This window comes from Mustelus asterias, chromosome 4 (assembly GCF_964213995.1).
Source record: "Mustelus asterias chromosome 4, sMusAst1.hap1.1, whole genome shotgun sequence".
Lineage (NCBI taxonomy): Eukaryota > Metazoa > Chordata > Chondrichthyes > Carcharhiniformes > Triakidae > Mustelus > Mustelus asterias.
In genome coordinates this window covers 149,284,744-149,304,979 of record NC_135804.1, presented here as the reverse complement: position 1 = coordinate 149,304,979, position 20,236 = coordinate 149,284,744, and the positions used below count along the sequence as shown (strand labels likewise).

Sequence of the window (20,236 nt, the reverse complement as noted above, 5' to 3'; positions counted from 1 at the left end):
CCTGTGACGTCACTTTTAGGGAATTCTGTACCTGTATTCCCAGATTCCTCTGTTCAACTGCACTCTTCAGAGTCCTACCATTTACCCTGTACGTTCTACTTTGATTTGTCCTTCCAAAGTGCAATATCTCACACTTGTCTGCGTTAAATTCCAGATGGATCTGGCAGATGGAGTATAACGTTGGCAAATGCGAGGTTATTCACTTTGGAAGAAATAATAGCAAATTGGATTATTATTTAAATGGGAAAAAATTACAACATGCTACTGTGCAAAGGGACCTGGGGGTCCTTGTGCATGAGTCGCAAAAACTCAGTCTGCAAGTACAACAGGTGATCAAGAAGGCAAATGGGATGTTGGCATTTATCGCGAGGGGGATAGAATATAAAAGCAGAGAAGTCTTGCTGCATCTGTACAAGGCATTGTTGAGGCCGCAGCTGGAATAGTGTGTGCAGTTTTGGTCCTCTTACTTGCGAAAGGATATATTGGCCTTGTGCAGAGAAGGTTCACCAGGTTGATACCGGAGATGAGGGGTGAAGATTATGAGGAGAGATTGAGCAGATTAGGTTTGTACTCGTTGGAGTTTAGAAGGCTGAGGGGTGATCTTATAGAGGCATATAAGATAATGAAGGGGCTGGATAGGGTAGAAGTGGAGAGATTCTTTCCACTACGAAAGGAAACCAGAACTAGAGGGCACAGCCTCAAAATAAAGGGGGGTCAGTTTAGGACAGAGTTGAGGAGGAACTTCTTCTCTCAGAGGGTGGTGAATCTCTGGAATTCTCAGCCCACTGAAGTGGTGGAGGCTACCTCATTGAATATGTTTAAGTCACAGATAGATGGATTTCTGATCGGTAGGGGAATTAAGGGTTATGGAGAGCAGGCGGGTAAGTGGAACTGATTCACTTCAGATCAGCCATGATCTTATTGAATGGCGGGGCAGGCTCGAGGGACTAGATGGCCTACTCCTGCTCCTATTTCTTATGTTCCTATGTTCAAATAAACCTGTTGGACTTTAATCTGGTGTTGTAAGACTTCTTGCTGTGTTTACCCCAGTCCAACGCTGACATCTCCACATGTTGAATAAACTGTCAATGCTCATTGTGATTTTGTTTTAATTTGTTTATGGGATGTTTGTCAATTGCCCATCCTTAAATGCCCTCAAGGGTGGTGGTGAGTGACCACCTTGAATCACTGCAGTTCATCTGGTGTAGGTATACCAATAGTGCTGTTAGGTAGGAAGTTCCAGGATTTTGACCCAACAACGATGAAGGACAGCAATATATTGCTAAGTCAGCATGGTATGTGACTTGGAAAGGAACTTGCAGGTGGTTATGTTCTCATATGCCTGCTACCTTTGCATTTCTAGGCAATAAGGGTCATGGGTTTGGAAGAAAATGTCAAAAGCATTATATTTACATTACCAAGTCATAAACAGAGGGGTTGCAGTGTATCATGCTTCATTCCCCTCCTCTTCCATTTTCAAGTTTGCTTATGACATCACAGTAGTGGGTTGGATCTCAAACAATCTCAATCATTTGCAAACAATCCAAAGATGTGCAAGTTAGGTGGATTGGCCATGCTAAATTGCCCCTTAGTGTCAGGTGGATCAGTTAGGGTAAATGCATGCAGTTATGGGAATAGGGCCTGGGTGGGATTGTGGTCGGTGCAGACTCGGTGGGCTGAATGGCCTCCTTTTACACTGTAGGGTTTCTATGATTCAATGACAAGATGGTGTACAGGAAAGAGATAGAGATTCTGGGAATTGGCAATAATCTCTCCCTCAATGTCAGTAAAACGAAGGAAATAGTCATCGACTTCAGGAAGCGTAGTGGAGGACATGCCCTGTCTACAGCAACAGCGTTGAAGTGGAACTGGTCAAGAGATTCAAGTTTCTAGATGTCCAGATCACCAACAACCTGTCCTGGTCTCACCACGCTGATGTTATAGTTAAGGAAACCCACCAACTACTTTCTCAGGAGGCTAAGGAAATGTGGCACGTCTGCTACATCTCTCACCAATTTCTCCAGATGCAGCATAGAAAACATCCATAGCTTGGTATCGCTCCTGCTCTGACCAAGACCGCAAGAAACTACAAAGAGTCGTGAATGAAGGGTTGTGAACCTGGCCCAGTCCATCACACAAACCAGCCTCCCATTCATCTACGTCTACACTTCCCGCAGCCTCGGGAAAGCAGCCAGCATAATCAAGGATCTCACGCATTCCGGACATATTCTCTTCCACCGTCGGGAAAAAGATACAAAAGTCTGATAACACATACTAACTGACTCAAGAACAGCTTCTTCCCTGTTGCCATCAGACTTTTGAATGTACCTACCATATGTTTAGCTGATCTTTCTCTACACCCTGTGACTGCAACACTATATTCTGCACCCTCTCCTCATCTCCTATGTACTCTATGAATGGTATGTTTTGTCTGTGTAATGCGCAAGAAACAATACTTTTCACTGTATCCCAACACGTGACAATAATAAATCAAATTCAAAAGGAGTCATCATATTGGCCTCAAGATATTAACACTACTTTCTCCACAGATGCTGTCAGACCTACTGGGGTTTTCCAGTACATTCTGTTTTTATTTCTGATTTCCAGCTTCTGCAGTATTTTGCTTTTATTATCATATTGTGTGGGAGTTTGCTGTGTGCGGATTGGCATTTAAGCCATGACTACACTTCAACAAGTGCTTCATTGTTTGTAAAGTGCTCTATCTGTGCAAGTTTTTATTTTTTCTTTATTAAAACACAGAATCAACACATACCAGCATGACTGATGACGAGTGCAGCATTCTGTATGTCATCTGCTATTGAATCCTTGAATCTGTAAACTTCACGAGTAAAATCTGTTCCAACTAAAGGCTTTGGTTCGACAGAGCCACGGCCAATCTGAAGAATCAATTTCCTGTAGCCCAAATCTTGAAGAATCTAAGAGTGAACAATAAAGTGATATGGGAAGAAGGCCAGCAAATCTGAACAGGATAAGAATCAGCAACAAACCGATATTCAGTAAAGTAGCTGTGCAAACATAAGATTAATAAATCTTGGGGGTTAAACAAGATGCACCTGATGATGTTTAAGGAACCAAAGGAGGAACATGCTCGAACTCCAGCACAAATCACTGAATATTGGAGAGGTGCCTGAGGACCAGATGTTACTCCTATTAAACAAAAGGTAGGAACAGTAATTCAGGAAAGAGAGACCAGAAAGTTTAACATTCATAATTAATAAGATTATGGAAACCCTTATTAAGATTAAGATCATACAGCACCTATTTATAGAAATAAAATTATAAACAATAACCATTCTGGATTAATGAAAGCCAATGTAACCTATTTATTGATTTTCTTTGAAGGTGTGACAAAGGATCTTGGTAAGTGGATGTGATATACTTGGATTCCAGAATGGCTTTTGTTTTCCTCTGGAAAGGCTGCTATTAAAAATATATATTTTTAAAAATCAGGATCGGAATTATTTTAACAGTGAATGCACAATTGATTAACCGATAGGACCCAGATTGGGATGGTACAGGAATTTGCCATCAGCCTTGGCAAATGTTCCCACGGGGATTTAGAAACATAGAAAATTACAGCACAAAACAGGCCCTTCATCCCATTTGACCTGCCAAAATGGACCACTACGCATTTATCTGGGTTGAAGTCCATCTGCTACTTCTCCGCCCAGTCTTGCATCCTAATCTATGTCCCTCTGTAACTTCTGACATCCCTCCAGACTATCCACAACCCCACCAACCTTCGTGGCGTCGGCAAACTTACCAACCCATCCCTCCATTTCCTCACCCAGGTCATTTATGAAAATGACAAACAGCAAGGGTCCCAGAAAAGATCTGCTTTTTATTCCCTGAATCCCATTCCTTCCTTGGCCAAAACCTCAGAAATACTTTCAAGTGCAGTGACTATTGTCATGCAGGGAAATGTGGCAGCTATCTGGCATTCAACATTCTGGAAACAACAATCAGAATGACCAAAATAAAAGCAAATTACTGCGGATGCTGGAACCTGACACAAAAACAGAAAATGCTGGAAAATCTCAGCAGGTCTGACAGCATCTATAGACAGTAAGACTTTTAACAACACCAGGTTAAAGTCCAACAGGTTTATTTGGTAGCAAATACCATTAGCTTTCGGAGCGCTGCTCCTTCGTCAGATGGAGTGAAAATCTGCTCTCAAACAGGGCACATAGAGACACAAAAATCAAGTTACAGAATACTGATTAGAATGCGAATCCCTACAACCAACCAGATCTCTTACCAGATCCACAGCATCTATAGAGACAGAGCTAATGTTTCGACTTTGAATGACTCTTTGTGAGAGCGGTAAATCTGTTTTAGTATTGTTAATTGAGGAGCGTTAGTCAATTCACCTGGAGAACTCCATGTCCAAATAATGTCACGGCACCTTTAATGTTCACCTAACTCACCTCAGTAAGCAACTGGGGCCTCAGTTTAACTTCTCATCCAAAAGAGAGACTCCCTCAGTGCTAACCTAAATTATCACTTTAAATCTGATGTGGGGTTTGTTCTACAACCTTCTAATTCAGAGGTGGGTGTTACTAACATGGGTACTTATTACATGCTTCTATTGTGTACTACAGAATGGAAAATTAACAAGTGAGGAGCGGGGAAGGGGTGTGAAATCAAACAATTGAAGAAATGTTTGTTTAAAACACCTCATTTCTGTGTCACAGATGTTCATCATGCCTGAAAACTTGCACAAGAGCCCTTCCATGGTCTTGGAATGATAAGACCATAAGATATAGGAGCAGAATTAGGCCATTCAGCCCATCAAGTCTGCTCTGCCATTCAATCATGGCTGATAAGTTTCTCAACAATGTGGAGATGCCGGCGTTGGACTGGGGTAAACACAGTAAGAGTTTTAACAACACCAGGTTAAAGTCCAACAGGTTTATTTGGTAGCAAATGCCATTAGCTTTCAGAAAGTTAATGGCATTTGCTACCAAATAAACAAGTTTCTCAACCCCATTCTCCCACTTTTTTCCCATAACCCTGAATCCCAATCAAAAACCTATCAATCTCTGTCTTAAATGCACTCAATGACCTGGCCTCTACAGCCTTCTGTGGCAATGAATTCCATAGATTCACCACCCTCTGGCTGAAGAAATTCCTCCTCATCTCAGTTCTTAAGGGTCATCCCTTTACTCTGAGGCTGTGCGTCTCGGGTCTTAGTCTCTCCCACTAATGGAAACATCTTCCCCATATCCACTCTATCCAGGTCTTCCATTATTCTGTAAGGTTCAATGAGATACTCCCTTCTATAGTTCGAGTACAGACCCAGAGTCCTCAGACACTCCTTGTATGTCAAGCTTTTCATTCCCGTGAACCTTCTCTGGATCCTCTCCAAGGCCAGCACATTCTCCCTTAGATATGGGGCCCAAAATTGCTCGCAGTATTCTAAATGTGGCCTCACCAGAGCCTTCCTCTCAAAATGAATGCAAATATTGCATTTGCTTTCTTAGCTACTGAGTCAACCTGCAAATTAACCTTAAGAGAATCCTGAACTAAGACTCCCAAGTCCCTTTGCGCTTCCGATTTCTGAATTCTCTCCCCATTTAGAAAATAGTCTACATCTCTATTCGTCCTACCAAAGTGTATAACCTCACACTTCCCCATGTTGTATTCTATCTGCCACTACTTTGCCCACTCTTCTATCCTGTCCAAGTCCTTCTGCAGCCATCCCGCCTCTTCAATACTACTTGTCCCTCTGCCTATCTCTGTATCATCTGTGAACTTAGCCACAATGCTCTCAGTTCCTTCATCTGGATCATGTATAGAGTGAAAAGGTTTGGCCCTAACATTGACCCCTGTGGAACTCCACTAGTCACTGGCCGGCATCCTGAAGAGGACCCCTTTATCCCCACTCTCTGCCTCCTACCAGTCAGCCAATCTTCTTTCCATGCTAGTACCTTGCCTATAACACCATGGGCTCTTATCTCATTCAGCAGCATCCTATGCGGCACCTTGTTACAGGCCTTCTGGAAATCCAAGTAGATAACATCCACTGGCTCTTCTTTATCTAACTTGCTCATTACCTCCTCAAAGAATTCGAACAGATTTGTCAGGCATGGCCTCCCCTTGATGCAACCATGCTGACTTTACACTATTTTACCATTCACTTCCAAGTATTCCTTAATAAAAGACTCTAAAATCTTACCAACGACCGAGGTCAGGCTAACCGGCCTATAATTTCCCATCCTTGTCTCCCTCCCCTCTTAAACATGAATGTTACATTAGTGACTTTCCAGTCCTCTGGAACCCTCCCTGACTCCAGTTATTCTTGAAAAATCACCACTAATGCCTCCACCATCTCTTCAGCTATTTCCTTCAGAACTCTGTGGCGTAATCCATCTGGCCCAGGTGATGTATCCACCTTCAGACCTTTCAGCTTCCCTTGCACCTTCTCCTTTGTAATAGCCATCATACTCACCTCTGCCCCGACTCTTGAATTTTTGGTATGTTACTGGTATCTTCCACCATGAAGACTGACGCACAGTACCTATTCAGTTCCTCCGCCATTTATTTGTTCCCCATTACAACTTCTCCAGTGTAATTCTCCAATGTCCACTCTTGCCTCTCTTTTACCCTTTATTCATCTGAAAAATAACTCTTGCAATCTTCATTTATATTCCTGGCCAGCTTACCCTCATTTCAGCTTCTCCCCCTTATTTCTTTTTTAATTCTCCTCTGTTGGTCTTTAAAGGCTTCCCAATCCCCTGGCTTCCCTCTAATCTCTGCTACATTGTATGCTCTTTCTTTTGCTTTTATGCTGTCCTTGAGTTCCCTTGTCAGCCATGGTTGCTTCATCCTCCCCTTAGTATGCTTCTTCTCATTGGGATGAAATTTTGCAGTGTCTCCTGAATTACTCCTGGAAACTCCTGCCATTGCTCTTCCACTGTCTTTCCTGCTAGGCTCCTCTCCCAATCAACTCTCGCTTGCTCCTCCCTCAGAGCAAGTTGGAGCCTTTATAGTTGCCGCCTTTATAGTTGCCTTCACCGAACTGGAATACCATTACATCTGATTCCCTCAAACCGCAGGGTGAATTCTATCATATTATGGTCACTGCCTCCTAAGGGTTCCTACATCTTAAGCTTCCTTATCAAGTCTGCCACATTGAACATCACCAAATCCAGAATTGCCTGTTCCCTAGTTGGCTACACCACAAGCTGCTCCAAAAAGCCATCCCATAGACATTCAACGAGTTCCTCTTCTTGGGATTCACTGCTAACCTGATTTTTGCAGTCCACCTGCATGTTGAAGTCCCCAATGATCACTGTAACCTTGCCTTTCTTATATGCCCTTTTTTAAAATCTCCTGGCGTATTTTGTGCCCCATATCTTGACTACTGCTCGGAGGTCTGTACATTACTCCCGGTATTGTCTTTTTACCTTTTCGGTTTCTCAAATCTACCCACACAGATTCGACATCTTCTGACCCTACGTCGTTTGGCGGGGCTCGGCACCCCTTTAAAAGGAAATGGCCAGAATGAAGATGCAACTTGAGCAAAATCTTTGAGAATCAATGTCCATCTGAATGAACGCGCAGTAGGGAATGACAATTAATCCTTCCTTGGGATCTTTTAATGTGTCCTTACTGTAATTTTTACAAACTTTCAAGAGGCATGATTTAAACTGGGGCACTGACCAAAATATCCCAGGCTTGCTCCCGTCACACCATCAACGTTGCTTAGTGACTATTACCCCCCATAATTTAATGACCACAAAATTTAGAAATTGTGTTCTAAATTCCAGTCTTGACTTTAATTTAGGCTGATCTATGGGGAGCTGAAGCCACACAGTAAAATGCAGTTTTTGAACCGTTATATATAAAAACAGTTTATAGGACTGACATAGAAAATTCAACAAATCTTTATTTGCCATTCGGTCCCTTTTGTTCATTCCCCCCATTCTCCACACCAACCTCCCTGCCACACCCCCCTGCACTCTCTCCCCACCACTCTTCCAACTTCCTCCCTCTCTCCACCACGCTCCCCTCACTATCTACCACTCCCCTCTCCCTACCAAACTCACTCCCCTCGACTCTGAACTCTCTCCTCTCACTGCACCCCATCAACCCCACACTCCCTCCACATCCCACTGCCCCCTCCCTCAGCCCTGACTCCCTCCCCATCACTTTGCCTCTCTTCCCCTCCATCCAACCTCTCCCCTCCCACCGTCAACACCCCCACTCACCCCCTTCCAACTCGCTCTGACATTCCGCCCTCTCCCAGGGCCTGTGCTCCCCCCCACCCCCCGGGCCTGCGCTCCCCCCCATCCCTCGGGCCTGCGCTAACCCCACCCCTCTAGCCTGCATCCCTCCTCTCCCCCGGGCATGTGCTCCCCCCCACCCCTGCGCTCCCTCCTCTCCCCCTGGCCAGTGCTCCCTCTCTCCCCGGGTCAGTGCTCTCACCCCTCTCTCCCCAGGCCGGTGCTCCCCCCTCTCTCCCCGGGCTGGTGCTCCCCCCCTTCTCCCCAGGCCGGTGCTCCCCGCTCTCTCCCCGGGCCGGTGCTCCCCACCCTCTCCCCGGGCAGGTGCTCCCCCCCTTCTCCCCGGGCCGGTGCTCCCCGCTCTCTCCCCGGGCCGGTGCTCCCCACCCTCTCCCCGGGCCGGTGCTCCCCGCCTCTCTCCGGGCCGGTGCTCTCCCCCCCTTTCTCCCCGGGCCGGTGCTCTCCCCCCCTCTCTCCCCGGGCCGGTGCTCTCCCCCCCCCCCTCTCCCCGGGCCGGTGCTCTCCCCCCCCCCCCCTCTCCCCGGGCCGGTGCTCTCCCCCCCCCCTCTCCCCGGGCCGGTGCTCTCCCCCCCCTCTCCCCGGGCCGGTGCTCTCCCCCCCTCTCTCCCCGGGCCGGTGCTCCCCCCCCCCTCCTCTCCCCGGGCCGGTGCTCCCCCCCCCTCCCTCTCCCCGGGCCGGTGCTCTCCCCCCCTCTCTCCGCGGACCGGTGCTCTCCCCCCCTCTCTCCCCGGGCCGGTGCCCCCCCCCACCCCCCGGCCGGTGCTCTCAACAAAGAACAATACAGCACAGGAACAGGCCCTTCGGCCCTCCAAGCCCGTGCCGCTCCTTGGTCCAAACTAGACCATTCTTTTGTATCCCTCCATTCCCACTCCGTTCATATGGCTGTCTAGATAAGTCTTAAACATTCACAGTGTCTCCGCCTCCACCACCTTGCCTGGCAGCGCATTCCAGGCCCCCACCACCCTCTGTGTAAAATATGTCCTTCTGATATCTGTGTTAAACCTCCCCCCCTTCACCTTGAACCTATGACCCCTCGTGAACGTCACCACCGACCTGGGGAAAAGCTTCCCACCGCTCACCCTATCTATGCCTTTCATAATTTTATACACCTCTATTAAGTCTCCCCTCATCCTCCGTCTTTCCAGGGAGAACAACCCCAGTTTACCCAATCTCTCCTCCTAACTAAGCCCCTCCATACCAGGCAACAGCCTGGTAAACCTCCTCTGTACTCTCTCCAAAGCCTCCACGTCCTTCTGGGAGTGTGGCGACCAGAACTGGACGCAGTATTCCAAATGCGGCCGAACCAACGTTCTATACATCTGCAACATCAGACCCCAACTTTTATACTCTATGCCCCGTACTATAAAGGCAAGCATGCCATATGCATTCTTCACCACCTTCTCCAACTGTGACGTCACCTTCAAGGATCTGTGGACTTGCACACCCAGGTCCCTCTGCGTATCTACACCCTTTATGGTTCTGCCATTTATCGTATAGCTCCCCCCTACATTATTTCTACCAAAATGCATCACTTCGCATTTATCAGGACTGAACTCCATCTGCCATTTCTTTGCCCAAATTTCCAGCCTATCTATATCCTTCTGTAGCTTCTGACAATGTTCCTCACTATCTGCAAGTCCTGCCAATTTTGTGTCGTCCGCAAACTTACTGATCACCCCAGTTACACCTTCTTCCAGATCGTTTATATAAATCACAAACAGCAGAGGTTCCAATACAGAGCCCTGCGGAACACCACACGTCACAGGCATCCAGCCGGAAAAAGACCCTTCCACTACCACTCTCTGTCTTCAGTGACCAAGCCAGGTCTCCACCCATCGAGCCACCTCCCCCTTTATCCCATGAGAACCAACCTTTTTCACCAGCCTATCATGAGGGACTTTGTCAAAGGCTTTACTAAAGTCCATATAGACGACATCCACGGCCCTTCCCTCATCAACCATTCTCCCCCCACTCACACCGGGTCGGTGCTCTCCCCCCTCCCGCCCCGGGCCGGTGCTCTCCCCCCTCCCGCCCCGGGCCGGTGCTCTCCCCTCTCCCTCCCCGGGCCGGTGCTCTCCCCCCTCCCGCCCCGGGCCGGTGCTCTCCCCCCTCCCTCCACGGGCCGGTGCTCTCCCCCCTCCCTCCCTCCCCGGGCCGGTGCTCTCCCCCCTCCCTCCCTCCCCGGGCCGGTGCTCTTCCCCCTCCCTCCCCGGGCCGGTGCTCTCCCCCCTCCCGCCCCGGGCCGGTGCTCTCCCCCCTCCCGCCCCGGGCCGGTGCTCTCCCCCCTCCCTCCCCGGGCCGGTGCTCTCCCCCCTCCCTCCCCGGGCCGGTGCTCACCCCCCTCCCGCCCCGGGCCGGTGCTCTCCCCCCTCCCGCCCCGGGCCGGTGCTCTCCCCCCTCCCTCCCCGGGCCGGTGCTCTCCCCCCTCCCTCCCCGGGCCGGTGCTCTCCCCCCTCCCTCCCCGGGCCGGTGCTCTCCTCCCTCCCGCCCCGGGCCGGTGCTCTCCCCCCTCCCTCCCCGGGCCGGTGCTCTCCTCCCCCCTCTCTCCCCGGGCTGGTGCTCTCCTCCCCCCACTCTCCCCGGGCCGGTGCTCTCTCCCCCCCCCCCTCTCCTCTCCCCCCCCCCCCCCCTCTCCTCTCCCCGGGCCGGTGCTCTCCTCGCCCCTCTCTCCCCGGGCCGGTGCTCTCCTCCCCCCACTCTCCCCGGGCCGGTGCTCTCCCCCTCCCCCCACTCTCCCCGGGCCGGTGCTCTCCCCCCCCCCCCCTCTCCCCGGGCCGGTGCTCTCCCCCCCCCCCTCTCCCCGGGCCGGTGCTCTCCCCCCCCCCCCCCCCCTCTCCCCGGGCCGGTGCTCTCCCCCCCCCCCCCCCCTCTCCCCGGGCCGGTGCTCTCCCCCCCCCCCTCTCCCCGGGCCGGTGCTCTCCCCCCCCCCCCTCTCCCCGGGCCGGTGCTCTCCCCCCCCCCTCTCCCCGGGCCGGTGCTCTCCCCCCCCCCTCTCCCCGGGCCGGTGCTCTCCCCCCCCCCCCACTCTCCCCGGGCCGGTGCTCTCCCCCCCCCCCACTCTCCCCGGGCCGGTGCTCTCCCCCCCCCCCCCCTCTCCCCGGGCCGGTGCTCTCCCCCCCCCCCTCTCCCCGGGCCGGTGCTCTCCCCCCCCCCTCTCCCCGGGCCGGTGCTCTTCCCCCCCCCCCCCTCGGGCCGGTGCTCTTCCCCGCCCCCCCCCCCGGGCCGGTGCTCTCCCCCCCCCCCCTCTCTCCCCCCCCCCCCTCTCTCCCCCCCCCCCCCCCCCCTCTCCCCGGGCCGGTGCTCTCCCCCCCCCCCCCCCCTCCTCTCCCCGGGCCGGTGCTCTTCCCCCCCCCCCTCTCTCTCCCCCCCTCTCTCTCTCCCCGGGCCAGTGCTCTCCCCCCCGACCCCCCCGGGCCGGTGCTCTCCCCCCTCCCTCTCTCCCCGGGCCGGTGCTCTCCCCCCCTCCATCCCCGGGCCGGTGCTCTCCCCCCCTCCCTCCCCGGGCCGGTGCTCTCCCCCCCTCCCTCCCTCCCCGGGCCGGTGCTCTCCCCCCCTCCCTCCCTCCCCGGGCCGGTGCTCTCCCCCCTCCCTCCCTCCCCGGGCCGGTGCTCTCACCCCTCCCTCCCTCCCCGGACCGGTGCTCTCCCCCCCTCCCTCCCCGGGCCGGTGCTCTCACCCCTCCCTCCCTCCCCGGGCCGGTGCTCTCCCCCCCTCCCTCCCTCCCCGGGCCGGTGCTCTCACCCCTCCCTCCCTCCCCGGACCGGTGCTCTCACCCCTCCCTCCCCGGGCCAGTGCTCTCCCCCCCGACCCCCCCGGGCCGGTGCTCTCCCCCCTCCCTCTCTCCCCGGGCCGGTGCTCTCCCCCCTCCATCCCCGGGCCGGTGCTCTCCCCCCCTCCCTCCCCGGGCCGGTGCTCTCCCCCCCTCCCTCCCTCCCCGGGCCGGTGCTCTCCCCCCCTCCCTCCCTCCCCGGGCCGGTGCTCTCCCCCCCTCCCTCCCTCCCCGGGCCGGTGCTCTCCCCCCCTCCCTCCCTCCCCGGGCCGGTGCTCTCACCCCTCCCTCCCTCCCCGGACCGGTGCTCTCACCCCTCCCTCCCCGGGCCGGTGCTCTCCCCGCCCCCTCTCCCGGGGCCGGTGCTCTCCCGGGGCCGGTGCTCTCCCCCCTCTCTCCCGGGGCCGGTGCTCCCTCTCTCCCGGGGGCCGGTGCTCCCTCTCCCCGGGACGGTGCTCCCAATCTCCCGGGGGCCGGTGCTCCCTCTCTCCCGGGGGCCGGTGCTCCCTCTCTCCCGGGGGCCGGTGCTCCCTCTCTCCCGGGGGCCGGTGCTCCCTCTCTCCCGGGGGCCGGTGCTCCCTCTCTCCCGGGGGCCGGTGCTCCCTCTCTCCCGGGGGCCGGTGCTCCCTCTCTCCCGGGGGCCGGTGCTCCCTCTCTCCCGGGGGCCGGTGCTCCCTCTCTCCCGGGGGCCGGTGCTCCCTCTCTCCCGGGGGCCGGTGCTCCCTCTCTCCCGGGGGCCGGTGCTCCCTCTCTCCCGGGGGCCGGTGCTCCCTCTCTCCCGGGGGCCGGTGCTCCCTCTCTCCCGGGGGCCGGTGCTCCCTCTCTCCCGGGGGCCGGTGCTCCCTCTCTCCCGGGGGCCGGTGCTCCCTCTCTCCCGGGGGCCGGTGCTCCCTCTCTCCCGGGGGCCGGTGCTCCCTCTCTCCCGGGGGCCGGTGCTCCCTCTCTCCCGGGGGCCGGTGCTCCCTCTCTCCCGGGGGCCGGTGCTCCCTCTCTCCCGGGGGCCGGTGCTCCCTCTCTCCCGGGGGCCGGTGCTCCCTCTCTCCCGGGGGCCGGTGCTCCCTCTCTCCCGGGGGCCGGTGCTCCCTCTCTCCCGGGGGCCGGTGCTCCCTCTCTCCCGGGGGCCGGTGCTCCCTCTCTCCCGGGGGCCGGTGCTCCCTCTCTCCCGGGGGCCGGTGCTCCCTCTCTCCCGGGGGCCGGTGCTCCCTCTCTCCCGGGGGCCGGTGCTCCCTCTCTCCCGGGGGCCGGTGCTCCCTCTCTCCCGGGGGCCGGTGCTCCCTCTCTCCCGGGGGCCGGTGCTCCCTCTCTCCCGGGGGCCGGTGCTCCCTCTCTCCCGGGACGGTGCTCTCCCCCCTCTCTCTCCCGGGGCCGGTGCTCTCTCCCCGGGCCGGTGTTCTCCCCCCTCTCTCTCCCCGGGCCGGTGCTCTCTCCCGGGCCGGTGCTCTCTCTCCCCGCTTACCCGGCCGCTGCTCTCTCCCCGGGCCGGTGCTCTCCCCCTCTCTCTCCCGGGGCCGGTGCTCTCTCTCCCCGTTTACCCGGCCGCTACTCTCTCCTCCCGGGCCGGTGCTCTACCCCCTCTCTCCCCGGGCCGGTGCTCTCTCCCCGGGTTGGTGCTCTCTCTCCCCGGCCGCTGCTCTCTCCCCGGGCCGGTGCTCCCTCTCCCCGGGCCGGTGCTCCCTCTCCCCGGGCCGGTGCTCCCTCTCCCCGGGCCGGTGCTCCCTCTCTCCCGGGGACGGTGCTCCCTCTCCCCGGGGACGGTGCTCCCTCTCCCCGGGACGGTGCTCTCCCCCCTCTCTCCCCCCGGGCCGGTGCTCTCCCCCCCCCCCCCGAGCCGGTGCTCTCCCCCCCCGGGCCGGTGCTCTCCCCCCCCGGGCCGGTGCTCTCCCCCCCCCGGGCCGGTGCTCTCCCCCTCTCCCCGGGCCGGTGCTCTCCCCCCGGGCCGGTGCTCTCTCCCCCCCCGGGCCGGTGCTCTCCCCCCTCTCCCCGGGCCGGTGCTCTCCCCCCTCTCCCCGGGCCGGTGCTCTCCCCCCTCTCCCCGGGCCGGTGCTCTCCCCCCTCTCCCCGGGCCGGTGCTCTCCCCCCTCTCCCCGGGCCGGTGCTCTCCCCCCTCTCCCCGGGCCGGTGCTCTCCCCCCTCTCCCCGGGCCGGTGCTCTCCCCCCTCTCCCCGGGCCGGTGCTCTCCCCCCTCTCCCCGGGCCGGTGCTCTCCCCCCTCTCCCCGGGCCGGTGCTCTCCCCCCTCTCCCCGGGCCGGTGCTCTCCCCCCTCTCCCCGGGCCGGTGCTCTCCCCCCTCTCCCCGGGCCGGTGCTCTCCCCCCTCTCCCCGGGCCGGTGCTCTCCCCCCTCTCCCCGGGCCGGTGCTCTCCCCCCTCTCCCCGGGCCGGTGCTCTCCCCCCTCTCCCCGGGCCGGTGCTCTCCCCCCTCTCCCCGGGCCGGTGCTCTCCCCCCTCTCCCCGGGCCGGTGCTCTCCCCCCTCTCCCCGGGCCGGTGCTCTCCCCCCTCTCCCCGGGCCGGTGCTCTCCCCCCGGGCCGGTGCTCTCCCCCCTCTCCCCGGGCCGGTGCTCTCCCCCCTCTCCCCGGGCCGGTGCTCTCCCCCCTCTCCCCGGGCCGGTGCTCTCCCCCCTCTCCCCGGGCCGGTGCTCTCCCCCCTCTCCCCGGGCCGGTGCTCTCCCCCCTCTCCCCGGGCCGGTGCTCTCCCCCCTCTCCCCGGGCCGGTGCTCTCCCCCCTCTCCCCGGGCCGGTGCTCTCCCCCCTCTCCCCGGGCCGGTGCTCTCCCCCCTCTCCCCGGGCCGGTGCTCTCCCCCTCTCCCCGGGCCGGTGCTCTCCCCCCTCTCCCCGGGCCGGTGCTCTCCCCCCTCTCCCCGGGCCGGTGCTCTCCCCCCTCTCCCCGGGCCGGTGCTCTCCCCCCTCTCCCCGGGCCGGTGCTCTCCCCCCTCTCCCCGGGCCGGTGCTCTCCCCCCTCTCCCCGGGCCGGTGCTCTCCCCCCTCTCCCCGGGCCGGTGCTCTCCCCCCTCTCCCCGGGCCGGTGCTCTCCCCCCCCCTCTCCCCCGGGCCGGTGCTCTCCCCCCTCTCCCCGGGCCGGTGCTCTCCCCCCTCTCCCCGGGCCGGTGCTCTCCCCCCTCCCCCCGGGCCGGTGCTCTCCCCCCTCCCCCCGGGCCGGTGCTCTCCCCCCTCCCCCCGGGCCGGTGCTCTCCCCCCTCCCCCCGGGCCGGTGCTCTCCCCCCTCTCCCCGGGCCGGTGCTCCCTCTCCCCGGGCCGGTGCTCCCTCTCCCCGGGCCGGTGCTCCCTCTCCCCGGGCCGGTGCTCCCTCTCCCCGGGCCGGTGCTCCCTCTCCCGGGCCGGTGCTCCCTCTCCCCGGGCCGGTGCTCTCTCCCCGGGCCGGTGCTCCCTCTCCCCGGGCCGGTGCTCTCTCCCGGGCCGGTGCTCCCTCTCCCCGGGCCGGTGCTCCCTCTCCCCGGGCCGGTGCTCCCTCTCCCCGGGCCGGTGCTCTCTCCCCGGGCCGGTGCTCTCTCCCCGGGCCGGTGCTCTCTCCCCGCTTACCCGGCCGCTGCTCTCGGAGGAGATTTGCCGGATCAGTTGATCGAAGCTGGTTGTTCCAACCGTCACAAACACCGACTCCATTCCCCGCGAGCGGAGTCTGCCCCGGGTGGCCGAGCAGCAGCTGCCCCGGAGGCGAGCGGAGTCTGCCCCGGGTGGCCGAGCAGCAGCTGCACGGAGTGTCTCTCTAACCTGCCTCTCATTCCCCTGCCTGGTTTAGTTCATGTTTAACCCCATCCACTGTCAGCCCTCAGATCAGAGCCTGCACTCACTGCAGAGTGCTTCACTATCTCTTCAAATGATGTTCATACACATGCATTTTCAGATAACCCTGGATATCCTGAGCTTGTTGGTAAGAACCCAGTGGCAGTCAGGAATTGAATCATAGAATCCCTGCAGTACAGAAGGAGGCCTTTTGGCCAATCAAGTTTGCACCAACCACAAGCCCACCCAAGCCCTGTCCCTGTAACCCCACATATTTACCCTGCTAATCCCTGAGAAATCTTAGAAACCCTACAGTACAGAAAGAGGCCATCTGGCCCATCGAGTCTGCACCGACCACAATCCCACCCAGGCCCCACCCCCATATCCCTACACATTTACCCGCTAATCCCTCTAACCTACACATCCCAGCACATTAAGGGCAATTTTAGCATGGCCAATCAACCTAACCCGCACATCTTTGGACTGTGGGAGAAAACCGAAGCACCCAGAGGAAACCCACGCAGACACGAGGAGAATGTGCAAACTCCACACAGACAGTGACCCAAGCCAGGAATTGAACCCGGGTCCCTGGAGCAGTGCTAACCACTGTGCTACCGTGCCGCCCACAGACTCCACACAGACAGTGACCCGAGGCTGGAATTGAATTGGGGTCACTGGCACTGTGTGGGAGCAGTGCTAACAATTGCGCCGCCCAATCGGAAGATGTGGTCTGTCTGGCTTCATACAGATCATAAGATACCCTTTTATCCATCAAATCTTGCAGGAATTTGAGTTCCATTCTTTTTATTAGACCATAAGAAATGGGAGCAGGAATAGGCTATTCAGCCTTTTAAGCTTGCTCTACCATTTAATAAGACGATGGCTTATCTGTCCTTTCAAATGCCCTACTAAACTGCTTAGTTCAAGTAGGGATGTGTAACAAATGCTGGCACTGCCAGTGACACCCACATCCCATGACCCTAAAGAATATGAGTGAACCAGAAGAATTTATTTGACATTGTATGATAGTTTCATAGTAAGTAAGATAGAATAAAAACAATCCTCTAGTTACAGCCTGCCAACTTGAAGATCCCCTCTTTATCCTATCCCTCTGCTTCCTGTCCATTAATCAATTCTCTTCTCATACTAATATAATATCCCAACTTGCATATTTTAGCCTGTGAGCACTTTATTGAATGTCTTTTGGAACCCCAAGTATACTCCAGCTCAAGTATACTCCAACTCCAAGTATACTACATTTACTGATGTGGAGATGCCGGCGTTGGACTGGGGTGGGCACAGTAAGAAGTCTCACAACACCAGGTTAAAGTCCAACAGGTTTATTTGGAATCACGAGCTTTCGGAGCGCCGCTCCTTCATCAGGTTAGTCACTCACCTGAGGAAGAAGCAGCGCCCTGAAAGCTCGTGATTCCAAATAAACCTGTTGGATTTTAACCTGGTGTTGTGAGACTTCTTACTGTGACTACATCTACTGGGTTCCCCGTTAACAACCCTACTGGTTACATCCTCAAAAACTAACAAATTCATCAAACACAATTGTTTCGTTAAACCACATTTAATTTGTCTGATCAAATTATGGTGGAGGTTAAATACGCTGAGCCCACTCAACTTCGGGGGCTCAGTGGCCATTGAAGCCTCCAGGTGTTCTGGGACATGGCGGGGTGGTGCCCATCTGGTAGTGCCCACTTGGCAGTGCCAACCTGGCACCTTGGCAGTGCCAGTTGGGCACTGCCAGTGTGCCAGGGGCAGCGCCAAGGTTGTGGGGCCTGAGCAGGTGGTATGACGGGGGGGGCTATAATGAAGGGCTAGAATGGGGAGTCTATAACAGAGGGGTACCATGCAGGGAGGGTCATGAAGAGGGGTTGTGAAGGGGTGAGGCATGAAGGGTTGGTATGTCGAGGGGTCATGCAGGGGGATCCATTGGAAGGGTCCCCTGTGCCCTAATGCCAGCAATCCTTGTTGTAGAGGAATTGGAGAAACATGCCCCCAATGAGGGAGATGTCCCAATGTCCATGGGGGAAGGAGCGGGGTCTCCCCGTGCACTGTGAGATTGGGGCGTGCTACCAAAAAGGCACCCAATTGCTTTGCATCCAAGCTCACTAGGATGTTAAGGCCTCACTGCTCCCAGAATCGATGCGCAACTCACTACTCTCCCAAAAACAAGTAAGTGTGAGACTATTGTGGTCTGGACTGCGCTGGACAGACCAGTGCAGATTCCCCTGGTTTTCTCACCATTATGAAATTTAGTCATTTTTTGGAAATTCACACCATATGCTTTTCCAAGTACAATGTTAAGATTTCCCTAATAGATTCCAGCATTTTCCTAACAACTGATGTCAGGCTCACTGACCGTCGTTCCCATTTAGCTCTCTCCCTCCATTCTTGAATATTGGAGTTACATTTGCTATGGTCCAACTCTCTGGGAGCAGTCTTGAATCTAGGGAATTTTAAAAACTCACAATCAGTGCATCCACTATCTCTGCAGCTACCACTTTTAAAACCCTTGGATATGGGTCATTGGGTTCTGGGGATTTACGAACTATTAGTCTCTTAAATTTCTCTGATACTTCTCTGTTGATATTAATAATCCTAAATTCCTCACTCTTATTAGCCCCTTGTTTACTGTCTATCTCTAATATGTAATTTATGTCATCTGCAATGAAGAAAAACCCTCAGAAGCCAAGGGACAGTGGCAAATTGGAATTGGCTTAGTGGCAGGAAGCAAAGAGTATTGAGGCAGGTATTTTTGTTACCAGTGGGATTCTTCAGGGCTCAGTAATCAATCCCTTGCTTTTGTAGTTTATTTTGTTGATCACTTGGACTCAAATGGGAGCATGATGAAGTTTGCAGATGATATAAAAATAATGGCCATATGGGTGAAGGGAGGAGGAAGGATTTATGCTGCAGGATGGTGGCCAGTTGGGCTGAAAAGTGGAAAAAGGAATTCAGTATTGAGAAGTGTGAGGTAATGCATTTTGGGAAGTGAGGCAAGACAGCAGAATCCAAACTAAGGGGATATCGAGTCGCGTGGAGTAACAAAGGAGCATTGGATTTTGATTTGATTTATTATTGTCACGTGTATTAACATACAGTGAAAAGTATTGTTTCTTGCGCGCTTTACAGACAAAACATACCGTTCATAGAGAAGGAAACAAGAGAGTGCAGAATGTAGTGTTACAGTCATAGCTAGGGTGTAGAGAAAGATCAACTTAATGCAAGTTAAGTCCATTCAAAAGTCTGACAGCAGCAGGGAAGAAGCTGTTCTTGAGTCGGTTGGTACATGACTTTTGTATCTTTTTCCCGAAGGAAGAAGGTGGAAGAGAGAATGTCCGGGGTGCCTGGGATCCTTAATTATGCTGGCTGCTTTGCCGAGTGTGGTGGACCTCAGTTGTGCCTTTGTCCTATATGGACCACCGTTGTGTGTGCTTGTCATACCTGGACACATCCCCTTCCAGTTTGGGTCCTCCCCTCAGCACCTAGTATAAAGGTGGCTGTCTCCTCCCCCTTGTTCAGTCCAGGTCGGTTATTTGTTGGGATCTGCTCCTGATTCTGTTGTGAATAAAAGCCTACACTTATATTGGCATATCGGTAGTCTTTCGCCTTATTGATAGCGCATCACCGAGGCAGTGGGATGTGTAGACAGAGTCAATGGATGGGAGGCTGGTTTGTGTGATGGATTGGGCTACATTCACGACCTTTTGTAGTTTCTTGTGGTCTTGGGCAGAGCAGGAGCCATACCAAGCTGTGATACAACCAGAAAGAATGTTTTCTATGGTGCATCTGTAAAAGTTGGTGAGAGTCGTAGCTGACATGCCAAATAAGAACATAAGAACATAAGAAATAGGAGCAGGAGTAGGCCATCTAGCCCCTCGAGCCTGCCCCGCCATTCAATAAGATCATGGCTGATCTGACGTGGATCAGTACCACTTACCCGCCTGATCCCCATAACTCTTAATTCCCTTACCGCTCAGGAATCCATCCATCCGCCTTCCTCCTCTTTTCCTTAGCCCTCTGAGTTACAGGGCTGGACTCCACTGCGGAGACACGGCCACTGCTGCTTCCCCCAGGCGGGCTGTCCCCCCCAGCAGTACTCAAGCAGGAGTACTTGTTGTGCAGGGGCAAATCCACCGGGATGCTCTCAACCACCCTAGCCTTACCCTTCCTGGCCGTCACCCACTTGGCCTCTTCCCGTGGCCCTGGTGTGACCACCTGATGATAGCTCTTGTCTATCACCTCCTCATTCTCCCTCATCAGCCTAAGATCCTCGAGTTGTAGTTCCAGCTCCCTAACACGGTCTCTCAGGAACCGCAGCTCGACACACCCCTCACAGATGTGGATGTCCGGGAGGCCAGATGCCTCCAGGACCTCCCACATCCTACACTGGGAACAACACATTGGTTTCACACTCATACTGGACACTTTATGTCAAGTAAGACAGTG

The 20,236-nt window shown here is 55.9% G+C and overlaps 1 protein-coding gene across 1 annotated transcript in view; it reads right to left on the bottom strand.

Annotated features, from left to right (window-relative positions):
- The window catches only part of alg13 (ALG13 UDP-N-acetylglucosaminyltransferase subunit), a 110,511-nt gene extending 94,809 nt beyond the window's left edge, over positions 1 to 15,702 (bottom strand). Inside the window, exons 1-2 of the mRNA XM_078212075.1 lie at positions 15,575 to 15,702; positions 2,774 to 2,936 (exon numbers count right to left, since the gene is read on the bottom strand). Of these exons, the coding sequence (XP_078068201.1) occupies positions 2,774 to 2,936; positions 15,575 to 15,655 (244 nt within the window). The 5' untranslated portion in view covers positions 15,656 to 15,702. The remainder of the gene's footprint in view (positions 1 to 2,773; positions 2,937 to 15,574) is intronic.
- Positions 15,703 to 20,236: the final 4,534 nt, after the last annotated feature.